This window comes from Danio rerio, chromosome 10 (genome assembly GCF_049306965.1).
Source record: "Danio rerio strain Tuebingen ecotype United States chromosome 10, GRCz12tu, whole genome shotgun sequence".
NCBI lineage: Eukaryota > Metazoa > Chordata > Actinopteri > Cypriniformes > Danionidae > Danio > Danio rerio.
In genome coordinates this window covers 6,136,828-6,159,555 of record NC_133185.1, presented here as the reverse complement: position 1 = coordinate 6,159,555, position 22,728 = coordinate 6,136,828, and the positions used below count along the sequence as shown (strand labels likewise).

The 22,728-nt window shown below is 36.1% G+C and overlaps 1 protein-coding gene across 2 annotated transcripts in view; it reads left to right on the top strand.

The window, feature by feature from the left end:
- Positions 1 to 16,998, top strand: part of st8sia4 (ST8 alpha-N-acetyl-neuraminide alpha-2,8-sialyltransferase 4) — a 28,633-nt gene extending 11,635 nt beyond the window's left edge. Inside the window, exons 2-5 of one of the 2 annotated variants that reach the window (XM_068223798.2) lie at positions 7,184 to 7,309; positions 11,184 to 11,441; positions 13,794 to 14,087; positions 15,464 to 16,998. In XM_068223798.2, the coding sequence (XP_068079899.1) occupies positions 7,212 to 7,309; positions 11,184 to 11,441; positions 13,794 to 14,087; positions 15,464 to 15,746 (933 nt within the window). In that variant the 5' untranslated portion in view covers positions 7,184 to 7,211 and the 3' untranslated portion in view covers positions 15,747 to 16,998. 2 annotated transcript variants of the gene reach the window in all.
- Positions 16,999 to 22,728: the final 5,730 nt, after the last annotated feature.

The following is a 22,728-nucleotide window of genomic DNA, read 5'->3' as shown; positions in this document are numbered from 1 at the left end:
TCGTTCATTTGTGTAGCAAGCGTCCTGTCGTCAACTTAAACTGACGTGTCTTCTGCCCCAACTCAATTAAATTAAGATTGATTCACACTGTCTTTCTTTGTTTCAGTAGAAATAGCCATTTTTTACATTCATCCCATAGCTAACATGTAGCTTACATCCCATTGCAAAAAAATAAACAAACACTTAATTGTAGCTACCTGCCTGAATGGTGTATTTAGAAGCAATGTATGGTAAATAATAAATTGAAATAAATAAAAACATGGTTATTATTAGCTCTTAAGTGCTTATAATTTTAAATAAGTGTAATAACTTTTAATATATATTTTTAAATAATTTTGTTTTAATATATCATATATTTTAGTTTGTGCTTAAACCATATTTCAAGTAATTATTTAAAGTAATTATTATAATTATGTAATTATTATGTAATTAAATTATCTAATTTAAACTTAAATCCTATGTAAGCAGGCCAAGATAGCAATTTTTTTTAATAGAAATGTAAATTAATATTTAACTTTCATATTTACATTTTTGAAACATTAAGGTACACACACGCTTCATACTTTCATATTTTTTACTTATTTTTTTCAGGTCATTGTATTTTAACATGTCTTTGATAAATGTGTCTTTGCTTCAGTAAATCTTTTATCATAACATCTAAAAGCAAAATGTGTCAACATTAGTCAAACATCCTGCTCAAATGTTTTCTCAGAAGTACATTTGAGACACTCATCTAGTTCACTTCGCTAAGGTGAATTTAACGTACTCACTGAAGAACGTACGCTTGTTTTTTTCCAAGAAGAAAAAAAATGTGGTCAAGTTCATACATGCTCATAATTTGTTTCACTTTACAACATTGGGGCCGCTTTAGTTTTTCACAACAGAGAAGCTCATGGATTTCAGTTCAGAGCCTAAACAGCTTGTGATACGACACATTTCCTTTCAAAATAGAGGTTACTTTGTTTTTGATTTAGTAGTGACGTTCGTGCCTGTGAATATGCGTGTTTGTGTGTGTGTGTGTGTGTGTGTGTGTGTGCGTGTGTGCATAAGACAGTTATGTGTTGTCGGGTAAGTGAGAGGACAGCAGACAGCTTCTGCTCATCTGATGTGGTTTCCTTTATACTTCTGCAGACTCGCGCATGATTTGAAAACAGAAGTGCAAAAATGAAAAACCTCAACGTAAATGTCAACTGCATCTAATGTTGAGCCTCCTGTCAGGTTTCGAATTGATTTGACGTGTGATAAAGGCTTTTTTATGTGGAGGGACTGCTTGCTCATTTGCAATTTAAAGAAGAATTTAGTTATATGATGCTGTATTAAATACATTACAGTATCATAATACTTATCGTAACTAAACGCACTACAGTACCATGATACTTACTGTAAATAGACTCAAAAAATTCCCTTTGCTGTTTGTTCAGTCTACATATATAAAATGAGCTGAACTTTATTAAGTCGTTTTGGAGACAACTTAATTGTTTTAAGTTTAATCCACTTAAATTTGTAAAAAATTAATAGGTTAACTCAATTCCTTCATGTTTTCCCAACACAAATCAATTGTGTGGAATCTAGCATTTTTTCCATCATTCTGAAAACATAGTCCCGTGGACTTTTCTGGAGACCACGAAATACGTCCCAGGAGGTACGTATTTTTGCAGTTTTTGTTTTCGCGAATTGCTGTGTGCGCTTTTTAGTAACTCAAATGTCTCTTGTCAGTGCCGTTCGCGCCTGCGCTATTTTCGTAAACCCACCAGAGGCTGCTGTCGATCGACCGTCTGACTGACTGACTGAATTATTGACTGGGCGACCAGCCAATTGACTGACCCACCCTCCTCCTTCCCTAAACCCAACCAATTTTACCGATTGACCCGCCCACCCAATTACTTCCCTAAACCCAACCAACGATTTACAAAAGCAGTCCAGAAAAAGAAAAGCCCTCGTCTGATTTTACCACATTTTCAGATTTTACCACATTCTCACCCTGTTGTTCACTCGTTCATTTTATTTTTTGGATTCATTTTTTGTCTTACCTGATTTCTGGAACCGCTCTTCCCTGGACACAAATCTGGCCGTCGTCGTGGACAACTCCTTTCTGTGTCTCAAGTCCGCCGAAGTACACAACGAGCTAACTGGACAAACTAGTTGCGGCAGGAAAGCCCTCCACACGGAGGTAAGCGGTCAGCCGGTAAGCGTGCAAAGGAACGGCATTATACCGCCCGAAACGTTTGCTTAAAAAATGCAGCCAAATATACCCCTGGCTAAATAATTCGTGTTCAACGAATTATTCAACGTCCCCACGATGTCGGGGTACGTTAGGGTACAACGTCAATATGATGTCATGTTAAAGGGTCACGAAACACCAAAACACATTTTTTGAGCTGTTGACAGTCGTATATGTGTCCCACACTGCTATAAACATTATTAGGACACCTATATTTCACTAAAAAGTGTAAATTGGTTGTTTTTGCGTTATTTTAAGCAAATTCGTACTTCCGGTTTGAAACAAATTTTTGAAGCTGCGTCACGGCCATGACATAATAGCGTGTATTCCAGCGTGCAGACTGGACGTCTGTGCCAGAGCGTGTCTTATTACGTCTCAGAGTGTGCTGCATTAATGCATGAGTAAAGCTTGGTTCAAACCAATCAGCGCGCTCTATTGTGCAACTTCATTAATATTCATTACTGTCACAGTGTTTAGACGACAGACACGCCACGTTATATTGGCAAAACAAGCGTGAAACTTTTATAGTTTGCTGCAGTTAAGATTTGTTTTCATTTTCTCTCTGTGAGAGCTCAGCTGGAGTCATGCGTGGATTAACAGTGTACGCGACGCTCGACAACAATAACTAACGTGTCTAAGGAGGAACATTGTTTACCTGAGAGCTGTTCTCATCTGCAAACGCTGAGATCTGGATTCGCTTGTAGTCTCCTCTTAATAAAGACGCGGCTCTAGTTGCTGGTGATTGTCCTGTCTCTACAGATTTGGTAAGTGAGCGACCAGTGCTCTTTGTTTATTCAGTTAGTTCGTATCATACAAACTATTGCACCGAGTGTAAACATGTTAGCACCACAACCAAACTTTAACCTCGTGTAGGATTTTCACCGCATTTTGTGACTGAAATAACACACGCGGCTTTCTGACACTACCTGCTGTGTGCATCTAAGTTTCCGGGAAATGCTGAGGGTTTTTTTCTCTCATTTGCCGTGCGGTATCAAACATTGCATGAAAAATACACGCTTAGAGCAGCTCCTCGAATCAAATATCTCGTTGGTCGCGAGGGGCATGAATGAATTCCCTGAATGAAAGAGCCAAACTGCAGTTAAAGTGCACCATTTAATAATTTGGCAAATAATTCGACTACAGATGTCCATGTAAACACCATCACTTTCTCCCGTGTGTGTGTGTGTGTGTGTGTGTGTGTTTTGACTGAAACTCGCTTGTGCCCAAATAGACACTCCCACACCATCCCACTTTAGTTCCTCCGACACTCCGCCCTAAACAGAGCTGGACACGCCCACTTTTCTGACTTTTTCCAAAGTAGAGGTGTGAAAACACCCTGCTGAAACGAGGGGGTTTCGTGGCCCTTTAACATCCTGTGCCTGCAGATTACTCAATTAGTAGGCGATTTTGGTTGCAGCCGATTTTTAAAAGGAGGTGTGGCACCAAACCCCACCCCTAAACCCAACCATCATTAGGAGATGAGCAAATCATACTCAATTGTATGAATGAGATCGTCCAAATTTATATGAATTAGACTCTTAATCAAAAAGTTACGAATTGGCACCAGAAAAAAAGTCACTTAATTACATTAGATGACGTCATGCTCTAATTAGCATATTCATCACACAATCACATGGTATCATCTCCTTGTATTTCAGCCTATTTGTCTTTTAATACAGCCTTATATATAGTGAAAACTGTTCTCATTTACATTTTATGGTTTCTGTTATCAGACAGTGTGGCCCTTTTCTGCTCATCTTTTGCTAAAATTGAGTTTTACAAACAAAATGCTGTCTGACAAAATCCCTCCACAACACCCCAAGTCGAACACAATGGCCATGCTTGTTATATTTAGCGGTGAAACGATAATGAGGAACAACATTGCAAGTGACCGACTGTCTGCCTTACTTATTTATTTTTTTCGCAACGACCAAAAACGTTGCAGCCATAATGAGAAAGTTGCCAAATCTGATTACAAAATACTCAAATAGGCAACAACTGATGCACATGGGTTATGAGTCAGTGCTCGTTCTGTGTAGATCTGTCAGTCATATTCATATTCGCATTCATATTCGGTCAGCCGGATGGCCACATCCTCTGCACTTCCTTTTTCTGAGCTTTGCACACAAACAACTGACAGAAACATTTCGACAGTTGACACTTGAAGCCAAACAGAGATGTAACTAGGACAGCATATGTTCTGTATGTGGTTATTAGATATTTATATGAGAAACGTTAAGCAGGTAGCATTCAGTCCAAATTTGTAAACTATTACAAAGTCCTGGGTGTCCCTTTTTTATGTTACCGATACTGATTTCCATACCTGGGCTCAGGTACAGAGTGCTGATCAGGAACCTGGGTGTGTATTTGTGTGTACAGCTGCTAGCATTGTGTTATTATTTTATGTTGTGCTTAACACTTATCCTTCAAAGAAACATTCAGTGAGTCGTTTTTAAGATCAGACCAGTCTGATCTCATGAGGAAACGTAACTGCTTTACATTTTGTCAGTTAAGTGGCTAATTCGTACGAATTTACTCTGAACTCTTTCTATTCAGCTATGCCCAGATATATCCAGATGATTATTATGTGTTTATTAGATGATTATAATTGTAAGTAGTTAAAAGGTGTGCTGAAAGTTAGTCAAATAATTTTAATATTATGCTTTATATATATATATATATATATATATATATATATATATATATATATATATATATATATATATATATATATATATATAAATATATATATTATAAAGGATATATTATGCTTTATATTATATATATATATATATATATATATTTTTATATTATATATTATTATAATATTATATATATATATATATATATATATATATATATATATATATATATATAAATATATATATATATATATATATATATATATTTAATATGCTTTATATATATATATATATATATATATATATATATATATATATATATATATATATATATATATAGATGGATGGATGGATGGATGGATGGATGGATAGATAGATTGATATTATATATATTTTTTTTCTGTTAACAAAATTGTGTTTTTTTCTGGTTTTCCAGCACAAATACGTAAACCTTTTTTAATTAAATACATTTAGAAGATTAGATTAGATTAGATTCAACTTTATTGTCATTACACATGTACAAGTACAAGGCAACGGTTGAGGGGCTGGCAAAAGTGTCAGTGGGGGGCATAGTTCAAAAGGGAGTCAACTCTGGGGAAAAAGCTGTTCCTTAGTCTGCTGGTTAGCGACGTGACATAAGATATTAGATGTTGTTGTCTGAACATTGTACATAAAGTGACATTATCCATACAACAACAGCAAGTCTTGTAAATGAATTTTGGGTTTAAAAAATATGTACAGATTTTCAGAAACAAGTCATCAAATCCCATTATGCAATATAACGGTTTAATAATGGACAAGGGCGTACAGGCTAACGAATAAAAGTTCAAAAAGGGGGGTTTTCACTGCAAATTCACAGAATGTGTGACACTTTCTTACAAAAACACTTATTAAACAAAACTGTACTGCTGAGTGCTGTAAATACACTTCATGAGAACATGAAACTGATGTGCTAATATCTATGATACTAAAATAACACTGTACAAAATTGGAAACTAATAAAGATGACAGGAAAAGTGTATGCTAATGCAAAAGATACCAAGTTAGAATGCACAATGCCATTGCTTAAGAGTCATTTTACCAAACCGAGCAGAAATTCAGCATCTCTTTGACTCTACAACAACAAGAACCAACTTCTATCAAAGCAGAAGTTGTTTGCAAATAGCAAGTATAAATTATAGACTTCCATTATGCAAATTTGTTGCAACCTTGCATGAGTTTGTGCGGTATTAATGGAAATACTGGCAGTTCAGAGTCAGTTTTATTTTGGGAAGCCATTCATTTTTTGTTTGAAGACTTTTTACATTCACCAACAGCTAGGTTACACACTAATGTAAAATGGGTATTTCATATTGTTGTTTTGTTAATACATTTGAGTTTTTTTCCAGTTTTGTGGCTCTTTTAGTAAATATTCAGATTATACAACAGTGTTGGTTTTTTTAAACTCTTTTTTTATTAGAGCGTAACATAAAATCAGACATAAACTCAGGCTCATTCTGAAAACTTACCGCTATATAGATTTCTTAAGAGCGGCAAATATGTCACAGGAGGTATTTTTTCAGTTTGGGTTTTTACAAATCTACCAGAGGCCGCTGTGTACGATTTTTGAAATCTCACATTTCAATTGCGAGTGCCATTGGATGCAGGTCAGATTGCACTGCACCAGGTCTGCATCCAGACCTCTCTCTAATTACCTCATGGCTGTAATGTTGCTTCAGATTTAATAAATGTGCCACCCATATATAAAGCTGATGTCAGAATTATTAGCCCCCCTGTTCATTTTCCCCCCCAATTTCTGATTAACGAAAAGAAGATTTTTTCAACACATTTCTAAACATATTAAGTTATAATAACTCATTTCTAATTACTGATTTATTTTATTATTGCCATGATGAAGTTATTGTAGTTTGTTTTGTTACTATGTTACTGTTGATAGTTTATTCTGTAGACTATCAAAAAGAAAACTAAAAAATAGCTTAAAGGGGCTAATAATTTTGTCCTTAAAATGGTTTAAAAAAAATTCAAAACTGCTTTTATTCTATCCAAAATAAAACAAATTAGACTTTCTACGGAAGAAAAAATATTATCAGGCATATTGTGAAAATTTCCTTGCTCTGTTAAACATTATTTGGGAAATAATTAAAAAAGAGAAAAAAATCGAAGGGGGCTAATAATTCTGACTTTATATATATATATATATATATATATATATATAACAAAATAACTACCAAACTTGGTACAAGGCAAACTATTTCAATATATCAACAATGAAGATACACTGCTGAAATCGCTGGTGAATAACTGCCTTTCATTTCAATAGGTACTTGGAGCCAAGTGCTACTAGACTGATGGCCAATGGCTCTGAGAAACTTTTCGGCAATGTCTTGAATGGTCTTGACTTGGGAGTTGGATGGAAGATTAATGCCACCCTTGTGTCCATAATAAGGTGGGTAACCTGGACTATAAATAAAGGCAACACTGGCTTAATTGGGAAAAATGTGTGCAGGGCTACTTATTTGAGAACTGAGAAATATGCACTTGTGGGTACATGTTATCTGCATTTTCTGTGTAAACGAACACTACGGGATGGTACTTATCTCCATATGAATGGCTTTTCCAGTAAGACTGGTTTGCTCAGTAGCTCAGCATGAACGGTGGCTGACTTAGGTTGCGGTGTGAAGCAGACCGAGGTTCAAGTCTAGTATATGCATTGGCCGGTGTAAGATTCTGATGGTATGATTACTGCTCTAAAATATATTCTGTTTTTAAATGTCTGGGTAAAAAACTAAAACTTTTTCCCCTTTGAACTCAATATATTTTGTTTTGAGAAACTTTTAAAACATTTTAGAGCAGTAAACATTCATTCATTCATTCATTTTCTTGTCAGCTTAGTCCCTTTATTAATCCAAGGGTTGCCACACACTGAGCAGAGGCTTGAACCAGCGACCTTCTTGCTGTGAGGCGACAGCACTACCTACTGCGCCACTGCGTTGCCCAGCAGTAAACATGTCAGGCTAAATAATTCAAATTAATAATTTATTTTAATATCCTGATTACATGATTCCATTGTCTTTTGTAAATTATTAGCCTAAATAAACTGATGCGATGCGTTTAATAAATGCAGTGGGTTTCTTCAGTTGTTTGTGTTGGTTCTTAATTTGCTTGTATTTTTTATAATTGTATGTGTTTTCTTAAATTGTAGCAAGTTAAGCTCTCTAAACACAGATTTCATTACAGTTTAAAACGGCATCTTGGATATCTTTTCTGCTGAAGATACTGTTGATACTAAAACAAACCTTATAAATACCGTAAAAACGGTATAGCAGAAAATTTTGGCAGTTTTAATACCTTGACTTTTTTAAATATACCTTAAAATGGTTATCGTCCCATACCTAATCACAATACCATGAAGCTGTGATATTTTTATCCAAGGTTATCATAACATCAGAACCGTTTTACTTGGTGTCTGGAATTGTTCTACACTGGACTAAGCATTGGTCGATAACCGTTTTCAAGGTATACAGCGGTGTAGAAAAGTCAAGGTTTTAAAACCGCCAAAATTTTCTGCTATACCGTTTCTAAAGTATGTGTAAGATTTTAGTTTTTTTTTCAGCATCTACAGATATCCACAGATGCTGTTTTAAATAGTAAAAAAATCTGTTTTTGAAACAAATGAAGACATCAGAAGTCAATAATTCATTTAGCCTGACATGTTTAGTGTTCCAAAACATTTTAAATGTTTCTCAAAATCAGATATATTGTGTTTAAAAGGGCAAAATGTTTTAGTTTTATACCCAGACATTTAAAAAGAGCATATTTTTTGAGCAGTAATCACAATAACGTGATACTATGAAACCAAGGTTATCATGCCGTCAGAATCTTATACCGGCCCATGCCTACTGGGCACATAATTCCATTGAGCCTGGGATGAATAAAGGTCTGGTTAGGTGATCCAAAATGTTTTTCATGATATATGTTCCTCTCAGTGTGTTAGTATTTCTCTTTTTTTTTGCTCTGCATCAGAAAACTAGGAGGAAATTTGTGTCAATTGCATCAAAATAGTGGTTTTCGTTAACAATCTTTGTAAACTACACAGTATTTAACTGTAATATGAACTTTGTTTTGCTCTAGGACATTTCTTCAGTATGTTACTGTGTGTTAAAGTCACATTGTTAAAATGACTATATATTTTACAGTAAAGATACATCCCAGTAAATACATATTTAGCAAGTTAAATGGTGCTGTAAATGTAAAACCTGTATTTTTGCTGTAATTGATTTACATTATGTTACTAGTGAACTGCTGCTAGTAAGTTACTGTTGATTTTATTTACTGTTACAATTTTAGGAAATTGCTAACAGTGGAGGTAAAACAGTAGTAGTTTTTTTTATATTTACATGAAGTCTTATGACTTAAGTTCAAGTTGTAAGGTCCAGCCAGTTAGTCCAACGATGGTGTCGACTGGTGGATGAAGGTTCACTGCCTGTTCAGTCTTTCCAGTGCACAATGTTGATTTACTTTTAAATTTAACTCATATCTGACTCCAATTTTAGTATGAGGTGGTTTAGAATATTAATATATATTTATCCTCGTTTTATCTGACTCCAATTACAAAATGTTGATAGGATTATTTTACTTCTTTTTAATATTACTTTAGATTATGATTGAATATTTTCTTCAGTTCGTTATTGTATATTATTCTCTTTCATTCAGATCCCTATAACATCCTGAGTCTTGTACCGGCCGAGTATACAATCTCTTAAACACAAGCATGCCAGTCTTGGTCACTAAACAGAGGCGATTAACCTCTACTTACTCAGATTACAATATTTTTTATGTGGTCCCCATAGATCTGCTATCCCCTTAGATAGGCCTTTTACAGTTTCAGTTTACTTGAATTAAGGCCAATGTGTTAGTCGGAACTCTAAGAGCATCGTAAAGCGTGCCACGCTGCTCCGTCTACCGTGTTTTAGTCCGTTACTAACCTGTACAGGTGCTTGTAGTGTTATGGACTTAACGTAATCTAGAGATAATAGCACAAACTCTGTTTGAATAATTCAAAACATAAAAATGTATTAGTCAGGTAAATGTGTGTTATGCCAATTCAGTCAGTCAATTCATAAACAATCAATACAAGACATTAAATTCTCAAAGATAAATCCAAGATCAAAAGATGCATATCTGACTTCAAAATATACATAATATGGAGCATGAAGCTCCACACTACAGGCTAATCTGGTTACAGAATCGCTCTGAACATTTAGAAACTTTCCCTTAAGTAGGTAATCACAGAATCTCCTCGAGGAAAGGGGTGTGTTGAATAACAAAAGGTTTGTGCATTTAGTGGCATGTTAGATCTGAAGAGTTTCTGAAGCGGCTTCCGGGTCCAAGTGCTCTATTCAACTGAATGGGGAGACTCATGAAATGGTAATAATAATTGTTTAAAAAGCGATTTGATGCTTTCGAAAATCACGATCGCAGTATACTGTATATGTCCATGCCTAATATCCAATGGCCAGAAAGTGATTAATTATTTTATAAATTGTTACATTTTTGGTATTTGTAATGCAGCAAGCCCAGAGATTGTCGTGTACACTATGATTTTATATAAAATTAACTTTAATGTGTGATAGGAATAAAACGTGATCATAAACAAATGATTTCTTCACTCAAATAGATGGCGGCTTGGACCCGGAAACAGTATTACATACGTCACAAACACGTCACCACTTAACAAGCAGATAGGAAACAAATGGTTATTTGAATTGAAGCCCCCTTGGTAAAGGCACACCCTTAGCAGTGGTTCAAAAGATACCTTAAATTGTATATCTATAATTTCGATTATGTCTATTTCTGAGGGAATGAGACCATTGTACCAATCAACATTTCAAATGATATCAAACATGATAGATAAAGTCACTTGGATTGATATAAAACTTAAATATTATTGGAAAGGACCATTCTGTGTGAGTAAGTATAAAGAGAGAGTGAGTGAAGAGAGGGGTATGCTTCAAATGTAAATGAAGGAAAGGTGAAGTTGGCGTTCCCATATTCACACATTCCCACATGGTGAGGTGTGGAGCCGATTGTCTCTGTGTTTCCAGCTCATGTTTGAATTGTCAAAGACATCAAAGTTTTTGTGGTATATCAAATATGGAAATTTGAAGGGTTTTGCAAATCACACTACTGTGTTATGACAATCTCAAATTTATGGCGTTCATTTGGTTAACTTTAGCATGCTGGTAGCTTTGTAAACTAATATGAAATGTCAGTATTAGCCTGTAATCGATTACCTTTTTTTACATCTTTCACACGCACAGGAAAGACATACTCCGCTACTTGGACGCAGAGAGAGACGTGTCGGTTATCAAGAGCAATTTTAAGCCGGGCGACACCATCCGCTACGTTCTGGACAGACGCAGGACATTCAGCGTATCTCAAACTCTCCATAGTTTACTTCCTGAAGTCTCTCCTCTGAAGAACAAGACGTTCAAGACATGTGCAGTGGTGGGAAACTCAGGCATTCTCCTGAAGAGCGGATGTGGAAAGGAGATAGACAACCATAGTTTTGTTATACGGTAATGTGCTTCACTTAGCTTGAATGCTATTTGATAATAGCTCTGAGGGATTTAGATGCTTTGTACATGCCTTGTACATTCTGTTGAATGTTTTGAGTTTTTGCTGAAGGTTATGAAATTTGGCAGAATGAGGACCTGAATCTGAACAATTTTGTAAATTACACAGTATTTACCTGTAATATGAACTTTTTACAGCAGGACATTTCTGCAGTATGTTACTGTATTTTAAAGTCGCATTGTGAAAATCTTCTTGTGCAAAAATGTGGGCACCCCTCTGTGGCTGCATGTGTAATAATGTGCTCTTTTTTATAAGAGAAGATCGCAGTCCAATGAAATTCAGTTTCTAGAGAAAGCTAGATAATGTCTTGTTTTTCAGACATGTTTTTCAGATAATGTCATGTTTTTCAGACATGTTTTTCAGACATGTTTTTTCAGATAATGTCATGTTTTTCAGATAATGTCATGTTTTTCAAGCAATTTTTTTACAGATAATTTCAGACACGTTTTTCAGATAATATCATGTTTTTTAGACATGTTTTTCAGATAATGTCATGTTTTTCAGATAATGTCATGTTTTTCAGACATGTTTTTTCAGATAATGTCATGTTTTTCAGATAATGTCATGTTTTTCAGATAATGTCATGTTTTTTAAGCAATTTTTTACAGATAATTTCAGACATGTTTTTCAGATAATGTCATGTTTTTCAGACATGTTTTTCACATAATGTCAGACATGTTTTTCAGATAATGTCATGTTTTTCAGACATGTTCTTCAGATAATGTCATGTTTTTCAGATAATGTCATGTTTTTTAGACATTTTTTTCAGATAAAGTCATGTTTTTCTGGCATGTTTTTCAGATAATGTCAGACATGTTTTTCAGATAATTTCATGTTTTTCTGGCATGTTTTTCAGATAATGTCAGACATGTTTTTCAGATAATGTCATGTTTTTCAGACATGTTTTTTAGATAATGTCATGTTTTTCAGGCATGTTTTTCAGATAATGTCATGTTTTTCAGGCATGTTCTTCAGATAATGTCATGTTTTTCAGATAATGTCATGTTTTTTAGACATTTTTTTCAGATAAAGTCATGTTTTTCTGGCATGTTTTTCAGATAATGTCAGACATGTTTTTCAGATAATTTCATGTTTTTCTGGCATGTTTTTCAGATAATGTCAGACATGTTTTTCAGATAATGTCATGTTTTTCAGACATGTTTTTTAGATAATGTCATGTTTTTCTGGCATGTTTTTCAGATAATGTCAGACATGTTTTTCAGATAATGTCATGTTTTTCAGACATGTTTTTCAGATAATGTCATGTTTTTCAGGCATGTTTTTCAGATAATGTCATGTTTTTCAGACATGTTTTTCAGATAATGTCTTGTTTTTCAGGCATGTTTTTCAGATAATGGCATGTTTTTCAGACATGTTTTTCAGATAATGTCAAACATGTTTTTCAGATAATGTCAGACATGTTTTTCAGATAATGTCAGATGTTTTTCAGACATGTTTTTCAGATAATGTCAGATGTTTTTCAGACATGTTTTTCAGATAATGTCATGTTTTTCAGACATGTTTTTCAGATAATGTCTTGTTTTTTAGACATGTTTCAGACATGTTAAGGTAGGCTAATGTGCTTCAATTAGCTCTAATGCTATTTGATGATAGCTCTGAGGGATTTAGATGCTTTGTACATGCCTTGTACATTCTGCTGAATGTCTTGAGTTTTTGCTGAAGGTTATGAAATTTGGCAGAATGAGGACCTGAATCTGAACATCGACCACAGAAAGCTCAAACCCTTTAGCACCAAAACCAGTTTAAAGCTGCATTTGCGATAATGCTAAAACCAAAGTTTCATGACTCAAGATTGCACTCAACCACTTCTTCTCTTTTCTGTCATTACAAGAAACGAACAAACAAACAAATAAACAAAGAGCAGGGCTCCCACCAGTCTTATAGTTTCTGGAATACCACGACATTTTAAAATGTTTAAAATAATTAGGTTTAAATGAACCACTTGAAACCAACCTCATCCATGGTGGTCCTCTGGGTTTTTTTTTTTCGGGGGGTGGGGGGGTTGTCTGGGCCTGGTCTATCCTAATTAGATTGGCGCTAATGTACAAAAAGAGAATGTTAATCAAAGTGTTTTTACAAACTGTTTTTTGAAGTGTGATTATAAAAAAAAATATTAATTGATTTTTACTTTTAGAAAGTTGGCTGTATTCACACAATGTTGCCACACAACTGTGTTTAAACCGCTTATAAAAGTGATTATAATATAATAGGTCCCCTTTAACAAGAGATGTATTGTGGTTTTAACATTTGCCCTTTCTTTGATTGGTGAGCAGATGTAACCTGGCTCCTCTGGAGGGTTTCGCAGATGATGTAGGATTGCGGTCAGACTTCACCACGATGAACCCATCTGTGATCCAGCGGGTGTACGGGGGTCTGCGGGAGGAAACCCAGCAGGAGAATCTCATCCAGCGCTTGCGGCAGCTGAATGACAGCGTGCTCTGGATTCCTGCCTTCATGGTGAAGGGTGGCATGAAGCATGTGGACACGGTCAATGAGCTCATCCTTAAACACAAGCTGAAAGTGCGCACAGCTTACCCTTCACTCCGCCTAATCCACGCTGTACGAGGGTGAGTTCAAAAATGTAGACTCAAAAATTGACGAATTTGTTTACTTCTTTAAAATGAGCTGAAACAACACAATTCTTGAGTTTTTTGGGGACAACTTAATTGTTTTAGGTTCAATCCATTTCATTTTGTAAAAACTAATAAGTTAGCTTAAAGATGCAGTATGTAAGTTTGACATCTAGTGGTTGAACTAGGTGTAGCACACCTGCATCAAAACAAATGCAAGCGCAGGTTCCCACATTATAGATGTATATATATATATATATATATATATATATATATATATATATATATCGTTGAAGTCAGAATTATTAGACCCCCTTTTATTTATTTTTTTGTATTTTTTCTTCTGGAGAAAGTCATATTTTTTGTATTTCGTCTAGAATAAAAACAAATTTTAACTTAAAAGAAAAGCATTTTAAGGTCATAATTATTAGCCCCTTTAATATTATTATTTATTTTAAAATATTTTATTTCAATAGTCTACAGAACAAACCATACAATAACATTATACAACAACTTGCCTAATTACCCTAACCTGCCTAGTTAACCTAATTAACCTAGTTAAGCTTTTAAATGTCACTTTAAGCTGTATAGAAGTGTCTGGAAATATATCTAGTCAACTATTATTTACTGTCATCATGACAAAGATAAAATAAATCAGTTATGAGAAATAAGTTATTAAAACTATTATGTTTAGAAATGTGTTAAAAAGTTAAAAAGAATCTTCTCTCAGTTAAACAGAAATTGGGGTAAAAAATAAACAGGGCTAATAATTCTGACTTTAACTGTATATATAAATAAATAAAAAAAACAGATACAAACAAAACTGGCAGCTAGCTCTCTGCAACTCTCACATGGTCCACTGAAGCTAAGCACTGAAGCTAAGTCAGTACCTGGATAAGAGATTACATGGGAAAGCTAGGTTGCTGCTTTAAGTGGCGTTAGTGAGACCAGCAGGAACGCTCAACCTGTGGTCTGTGTGGGTCCTAACGCCCCAGTATAGTGATGGGGACTCTATAATGCTCAGCGAGTGCTGTCTTTCGGATGAAAGATTTAAACCGAGGTCTAACTGACTCTCTGTAGTCGTTAAAAATCCCAGGATGTTTTTCAAAAGAGTAGGGGTTTAATCTGGGCATCTTGGCCAAACTTGCATACTGGTCTCTGTACATCATGGTCTCCTAACCATCCCCATATCATAATTGGCTTCATCAGCATTATATATTTCATATATAATTGATAAACAGTGCATATATATACACCTTTTTGGCTAATACATTTTTACAAATATCCTAAATGCTACAATATTCAAGCCAAAATACTGTAAAAGTCTTTAATGCTTGTGGATAAAATCTAAACCTTTTGTGTTTAATTCTCAGGTTTTGGCTTACAAATAAAATCAATATCAAACGACCCACTACTGGATTACTGATGTACACGATGGCTACACGCTTCTGTGACGAGATCTACCTGTATGGATTCTGGCCTTTTCCCAAAGACGCCAGCGGAAATCCTGTTCAATATCATTACTTTGATGGACTGAAATATCGATATTTTTCCAATGCGGGTCCTCACCGCATGCCACTGGAGTTTCAAACGCTGCAAAGACTGCACAGCAAGGGGGCGCTGAAACTCACGACATCTAAATGCACATCAACTTAACCTGCAGCTCATGGATGGACACTGCACTAGGGTTGGGCGATGTCGACCAATTTGGCATTGTACGATGTCTAATGTGAAACATTACGATGGACGATGGCATCGTTGTCGTAGGCGTCGGTGAATTAATTATTCATGAATAATGAATTTATTCATAATGAATTTATTTTTTGTAGCCTACCGTTTCAACTACCTGACCCGCATGGTCTTTGTTTTACCCATAACTAAATCATAAATAAATACAGATAAGTTACACACCTGTCAATCACTTTTTGCGTACTTTTTGAATAGGCAGAGTGATCAGTGTCGTTATAATGGCGTCGACAAACTTGGTTGGTAAAAAAGTTGCACAACCAACAGCAAGCAACCAACAGGATCTAAGGTTTTCGCTAAATTTGCTAAGTACAAGCGTAAAAGCGAAAGATTGAAGCAGTGTGCTGATGCTGTGACATGTTATTTGATAGATTCAAAAGACCGAAGAGTCATTAGATAGAGATAAGATTAATAAAATATAACGTTTAACAACTATAGTGAGACGCGATCCAGCGGTACATCCTTAATAAACGCCAGTGTGGACGTGGATAGTTTTCGTTCTAAAATGGCTGTTTAAATCTAAGACGTATTAGTGTAAACAGGGCCCGAGTGTGTATTTTTCGCGAGCGGGTTTTCGAAAGGGGGCGGGGTGGTGGATCGCAATGCCGGCTCAGCATCGTAAAGTCTATCGGCCTTCAGCGATGGAGGATGGCATCGTCTACCGACCCAACTCTACACTGCACCTTTACTGTGAACAGAAGACTCAGAATTCAGACGTTTGGACAAACAACGTGCCTTGAAACTGAAAACTGTAGACAAAGTGCAATGTTTTAGATGTGAATCGTCTACTGACAGATAAACACTTCTGTTTGGTGAGTTTATCTTGCCAAAAAATGCCAAAGACACTGAGACATTGTGGATTTATTTGATTTCACACCTTCAGAAAAGGGTACAGCACCGTCTCTGTGGTGGTAAACTTTCAAAATAGGGGCTTTCACACTGAACTAATTATAGGAACTTACTAGCCAGCAGGCTTGTTTTCCAGAGAACTAATTTCCCTACACATATTTTTCTGGCTGCATTTGTATAGTTTCTAGGAACTCTGAAATGACGTAAGCTGCATTTAATCTGTGTACCTCTACATCATTGTAGTTCCTGTTAAGGTTGTGCCATATCATACCATCCTCAATAACACCAGTAAACATTTTAACATGATAAAAAAGTGTCAGTGTATCAATGATCGAGTGACAAGATAAGTAGAGCTGTGGTGAAAAATAGTTTCAGACATCTGTAGTAACAGCAGGAGGTGCTGTAGGCTGGGTTTTAACAGCAGATGCAGTCTAGGCTAGCTTTAAACAACAGATGGGAATCTAGGCTAGTTTTTAATAGCAGACAGCGCTATAGGCTAGTTTTTAAATGATCTAGGCTAATTTTTGACAATAGATGTAGCTCTATGCTAGCTTTTAGCAGCAGTGATCTAGGCAGGTTTTTAACAGCACTAGGCTAGTTTTTATCAGCTGATGGCACTCTAGGCTAACAGCTCTTGGCTGGTTTCCATAGATATATACACTAGATATCGCATAGGGACCCTGAGCATGCGTCAATAGCGCCGCCACATTGGTACAGTGCTCCCAGGACAAATGTCATTCAACCGCATTAGTCAAGTGTTATTACGTGAAGATGCGGGACTTTAGCACTGTCTACGGGTGTAGTAACGAGCAAACAAAGAAAACAAAGCACAAAGGCAGAACATTTCATAGGTAATATTAAGTTTTTTTCTGTTTTTGTATGTTCTGAACTTTTGTGCTAATCAGGTAATGTTATTGATGATAACAGTCACTTACTGAATTCACCATACGGCAAAGCAGCTCCAACTCGCACTAAACACTCGGCTTATGCTAGTTTTGTTGAATAAAATCAGCAAACAATGCAAAAGAAATATGACAACGAGATGCTGCGCTGACAGAAACTTGTATTATTGTCGCCTAACGTTAGTGAAAGAGTTGTTCGGAGGATTCATTCACAAACGAATCGCTCTCTCCGTCAGTATGAGAAGTGAAAGCAGGAGAAGAGGTGTGTTTCAGGACACGGATTAGATTAAATTTAACAGGGAGGGTGAATAGTACATTTCTATGCACACAAAAACAAGCTTTTTGTCAGGAATGCCCGTGCGGTCACTGATTCATCAATGTAGAAAAATTATGTAAAATAATTTTCGTAATTAGAAAATAAAAATTACATACTAACATCCAGGAAAACTCCCGATCACAGATATATGTGTATATGTGTATATCTCTGGCTTTGCATGGCCACAGTCCTCCACTGTACCTTGGTCCCGCATTCATTTCAAAGGAGCGCTACCCTGTAGCAAGATGGCGGCGATATTGACGCATTCCGTCCAATAGACAATAATAGGCCAGGCGACATCTAGTGTATATATCTATGGCTGGTTTCTAACAGCAGATGGCGTTTAGGCTAATTTTTAACAACAGACGACACTAGACTAATTTTGATAGCAAATGGTTCTCTAGGCTGGTTTTTAATAGCAGATGCAGTCTAGACTAGTTTTTAAAAACAGATGGCAATCTATACTACTTTTTAAATGTAGACAGCGCTATATGCTAGTTTTTAAATACTCTACGATAGTTTGTTTAACAGCAGAAGGCGCTAGTTTAACAGTAGATGTCGCTTTAGGCTAGCCTTTAACAGCAGAGATCTAGGCTAGTTTTTGACAGCAGACGGCACTCTAGGCAGATGGCACTCTAGGCTAACTTTTAACAGTAGATGGCACTCTAGGATAGTTTTAAATTGCAGATGGTGCTCTAGGCTAACAGCTTCAAGATGGTTTCTAACAGCATGTGGCGTTCAAGGCTAATTTTTAACAACAGATGGCACTCAACTGTTTTTAACAGCAGATGGCGCTCTAGGCTGTTTTTTAACAGCAGATGGCGCTCTAGGCTGGTTTTTAACAGCAGATGCAGTCTAGGCTAGGTTTTAACAACAGATGGCAATCTAAGCTAGTTTTTAAAAGCAGACAGCGGTAAAGGCTAGTTTTTAAATGATCTAGGCTAATTCTAACAATAGATGTAGCTCTATGCTAGCTTTTAGCAGCAGACAGTGATCTAGGCAGGTTTTTAACAGCGCTAGGCTAGTTTTTATCAGCAGATTTTGCTCTAGGCAGTTTTTGACAGCAGACTGTGCTCTAGACTAGTTTTTAATGGTTCTGAGCTGAATTTAACTGCAGATGGAACTCTAGGCTAGTTTGTATCAGTAATTGGCGCTCTAGGATAGTTTTAAGTTGCAAATGGCACTTTAGGTTAGTTTTTAGCTACAGATGGCGCTCTAGGTTAGTTTCTAACAGCAGATGGCAGTCTGGGTTAGTTTCTAACAGCAGATGGTGCTCTAGGTTAGTTTCTAAGAGCAGATGGCTGTACACTCATTGCTCATGAGGAAGAGCGCTTGTGAATTCGGCATGTAAGTTGACTTTTATGTCACTAGGTAAATGTAAACAGCGCACTATGACTTTAGTGAAACCTCTGAACTTTTCTTTTGATAATATTAGGTTTAAGTGGTATTTGTAGTTGGTAAACTGTTGAAAAGGTGCAGTTTACATTAGTGCGTTTGTGTTTTAAAAAGCTTTTTTTACAGAGACACCTGGCATCCACACTTCTGTGCCATCTTTAAACTACTCAAATGGAGCATTTTGAAAATGCTGTGTACAGTACAGTAAAAATTCTTAAATGCAGTAAAAACACCCAATATGGACCAGGAGCGTTTTCATTTCAAAATGGCATTTTATTACAAAACAGCACCAGTGTAAACACAGACTAAGTTTACCACATTGAAAAAGCCATAAATAAGGAGATACATAGGTGATGAAACATTGTAAGATTTATTAGATTACAAATCAATTACCACTGCAAAAGTGTTTTAAATTAAAATCATACCACTGTGCAAAGAGCCTTGCAAAAGGGAGTCATCAGTAATTGATAATCCACCCTAAAATATGTGAACTAGAATAAAATTGTTGTTCATTTCAGCTGAAAACCTCAAAGATTTGTTTTTATACTATATAGTTTTTTGAGTTTTACTAAAATGTTAGATTTTCCAGTGAGTATACTGTAAGTCAGGGGTCACCAATCCTGGTCCTGGAGGGCCGGTGTCCCTGCAGGATTTAGCTCCAACTTACCTCAACACACTTGCCTGGATGTTTCAAGTATGCCTAGTAAGACCTTGATTAGCTTGTTCAGGTGTGTTTGATTAGGGTTGGAGCTAAAATCTGCAGGACACCGGCCCTCCAGGAACAAGTTTGGTGACCACTGCTGTAAGTATAACAAACAAAAGCCAGATTTAGTATAAAAATATACATTATTTATTTAAAAGAACTTACAGACCACAGTCTTTCACCTGTTATATAGACTTTTTAATGAACACCAATCAATGTGAATGTGTATTCTTTCTATATGAGAAAAAAGAAACATTTCTAATTAACTGTCAGTAAATAAAAAATCATGGACGGGTATATAAATCAACGTTACATTTGTCAAACTGACTCATTGTATTATTTATACTGTATGTGTGTATCAAACTAGTCATTTCATTCAAATGTGTTGGAGTATCTGGCGTGTTACTTAAATAATGTGCCAAATTCTTTATGTGACATCATATGATTCATTCAACACAATTTCACGGCAATTCATAACTTTTTGATTTAGTGGATAATTCGGATGAATTCATACAATTGAATTCGTACAATTTAGTACAATTTGCTCATCACCCAATGACGGTTGGGGTTAGGGGTGGGGTTAGGTGCCACGCCTCCTTTTTAAAATCGTACGATTGAACTTGTATGCATTCGTATGAACTAAACTGACAAAACGTAAAATACTTACGTTTCCTCGTGAGATCAGGCTGGATTTATTACTGGTCGACTCGGTTTAAGGATACATTACTAGCAAACATTTTAACTTTTTAATTTTATTCATCTTAATATTGATCTTACAAAACGAGCAAAATTTGCTGCTGCATTTGCAGTGTTTTTTATGAAAGACTACATGCAATGCCTTCATTCATTTGTATTTAAGGATCGATTTGTTTTTTTTTAATGTTTTACTTGTCTTTTGATTATGTTGCAATGTATTTTGTACTTTTGAAGAGTGCTGAAAGTTTTTCTATGTGCTTTTTAATTTGATTTATATTTGATACACTGTTTTTTGATGTACTTTTGAGATGTCAGATTTATAAGAAAATACATTTTACACAAAAACTTCAACTTCTGATCTTGTGAATTTGTTGACATTTTACATTGCTCGGCCACTGAAAAACTATATAGGATAGACAAACTGTACATGCATTGTTTAATATGTACGCTCATATTACTGCATATATATAATCCAACACATGGAAGTTGATTTCTTTCGCATTTTAGTAAAAAAAATGACTGTAAGCCATATAAATGAAAAATTATAATATTATTAATAATATTAATTATTATTGGGCAATGCAGGGGCGCAGTAGGTAGGGCTGTTGCCTCACAGCAAGAAGGTCACTGGGTCGCTGGTTCGATCCTCAGCTCAGTTGGCGTTTCTGTGTGGAGTTTGCATGTTCTCTCTGCGTTCGCGTGGGTTTCCTCTGGGTGCTCCGGTTTCCCCCACAGTCCAAAGACATGCGATACAGGTGAATTGGGTAAGCTAAATTGTCCGTAGTGTATGAGTGTGTGTGTGAATGTGGGTGTGGAAGTTTCCTAGAGATGGGTTGCTGCTGGAAGGGCATCCGCCGCGTAAAAATGTGCTGGATAAGTTGGCGGTTCGTTCTGCTGTGGGTACCCCAGATTAATAAAGGGACTAAGCAGACAAGAAAATGAATGAATTATTATTAAAGCGCCATGACCACTATTTTAAAAAAAATGCATCATAATGGGTGTGGAGCTCCGCAATCAGAGGCAGGAGTGGGCGTGGCCAGCAGAGCAGGGTAGGAGGAGGGGAGCGAACAACTGTTGTCATTAGTGATGGGAAGATCGAATCATTTTACTTACTCGGATCTTTGAGTCTCGTTCATCGAGATGAACAAATCTTTTTTCGAGTCATTTAGTTAATTTAATTCAATTTGTCAAAATATTATTAAAATGTTACGAATTGCTTCCAAACACATCTACAACTAGCCCAAAAGGTTGATCACATGACAAATAAGTCATAAGAATACTATAAGGAGAAAATAATGATTCAACGTTTACCTGCTCTTTTGTCTATGAAGGTATTGTTGTCTCTTGCTCAGGCCCCCAGGCCTGGCTCCAGGGTGAGGCTCTGGCTGTGCCATACCAGGCTATGCTATGGTCTTTGATTTCATTAGACCCAAAAGGGGTTTTTGAACCACACTTAGGCCCAATCTTAATTCTATTTTTGCACCCCTTGTAAAAAATAGTAATAATGACAAAAAAAAAAACAAATTTGTAGTCTCCTTACTTCCGGGTGCAGCTATTCTGCTGCTGTGGCAGGTGTATTCTGGGAAATTTTCTTACCCCTTGGTTTCAAGTATGACCCTGAAAAATCTCCATGTAAAGGGGTATCTACTGCTTCCCCTTAGCCCTACGTCTTCAAGCTAAAGAGAATTGGCACACCCCTATCCCTTCACAGGAACAAGCGAAACGAGGGGTAGGGGTAAGGGGAAGGGCTAAGGGGTAGAATTAGGATTGGTCTTTAGTCTGACCTGCCACCTAGGACCTTTTAGCCTTTGGAGACCCTACCAGGGACATTTAGCCACCAACAACATAGCTCCTTGGATCACTCAGACACTCAAACCCCTCGACCACAATAAGGTGGCGGTTCCTGGAGAAGTAATAATAAATTATATAATAATAGAATCCAACAACTGATTGCTCTAAATATGCTTGAAAAAAATGTAATGAGTTAGCAAAACATTGTTACACCAAATGACATATGCTTTTTTATATGAA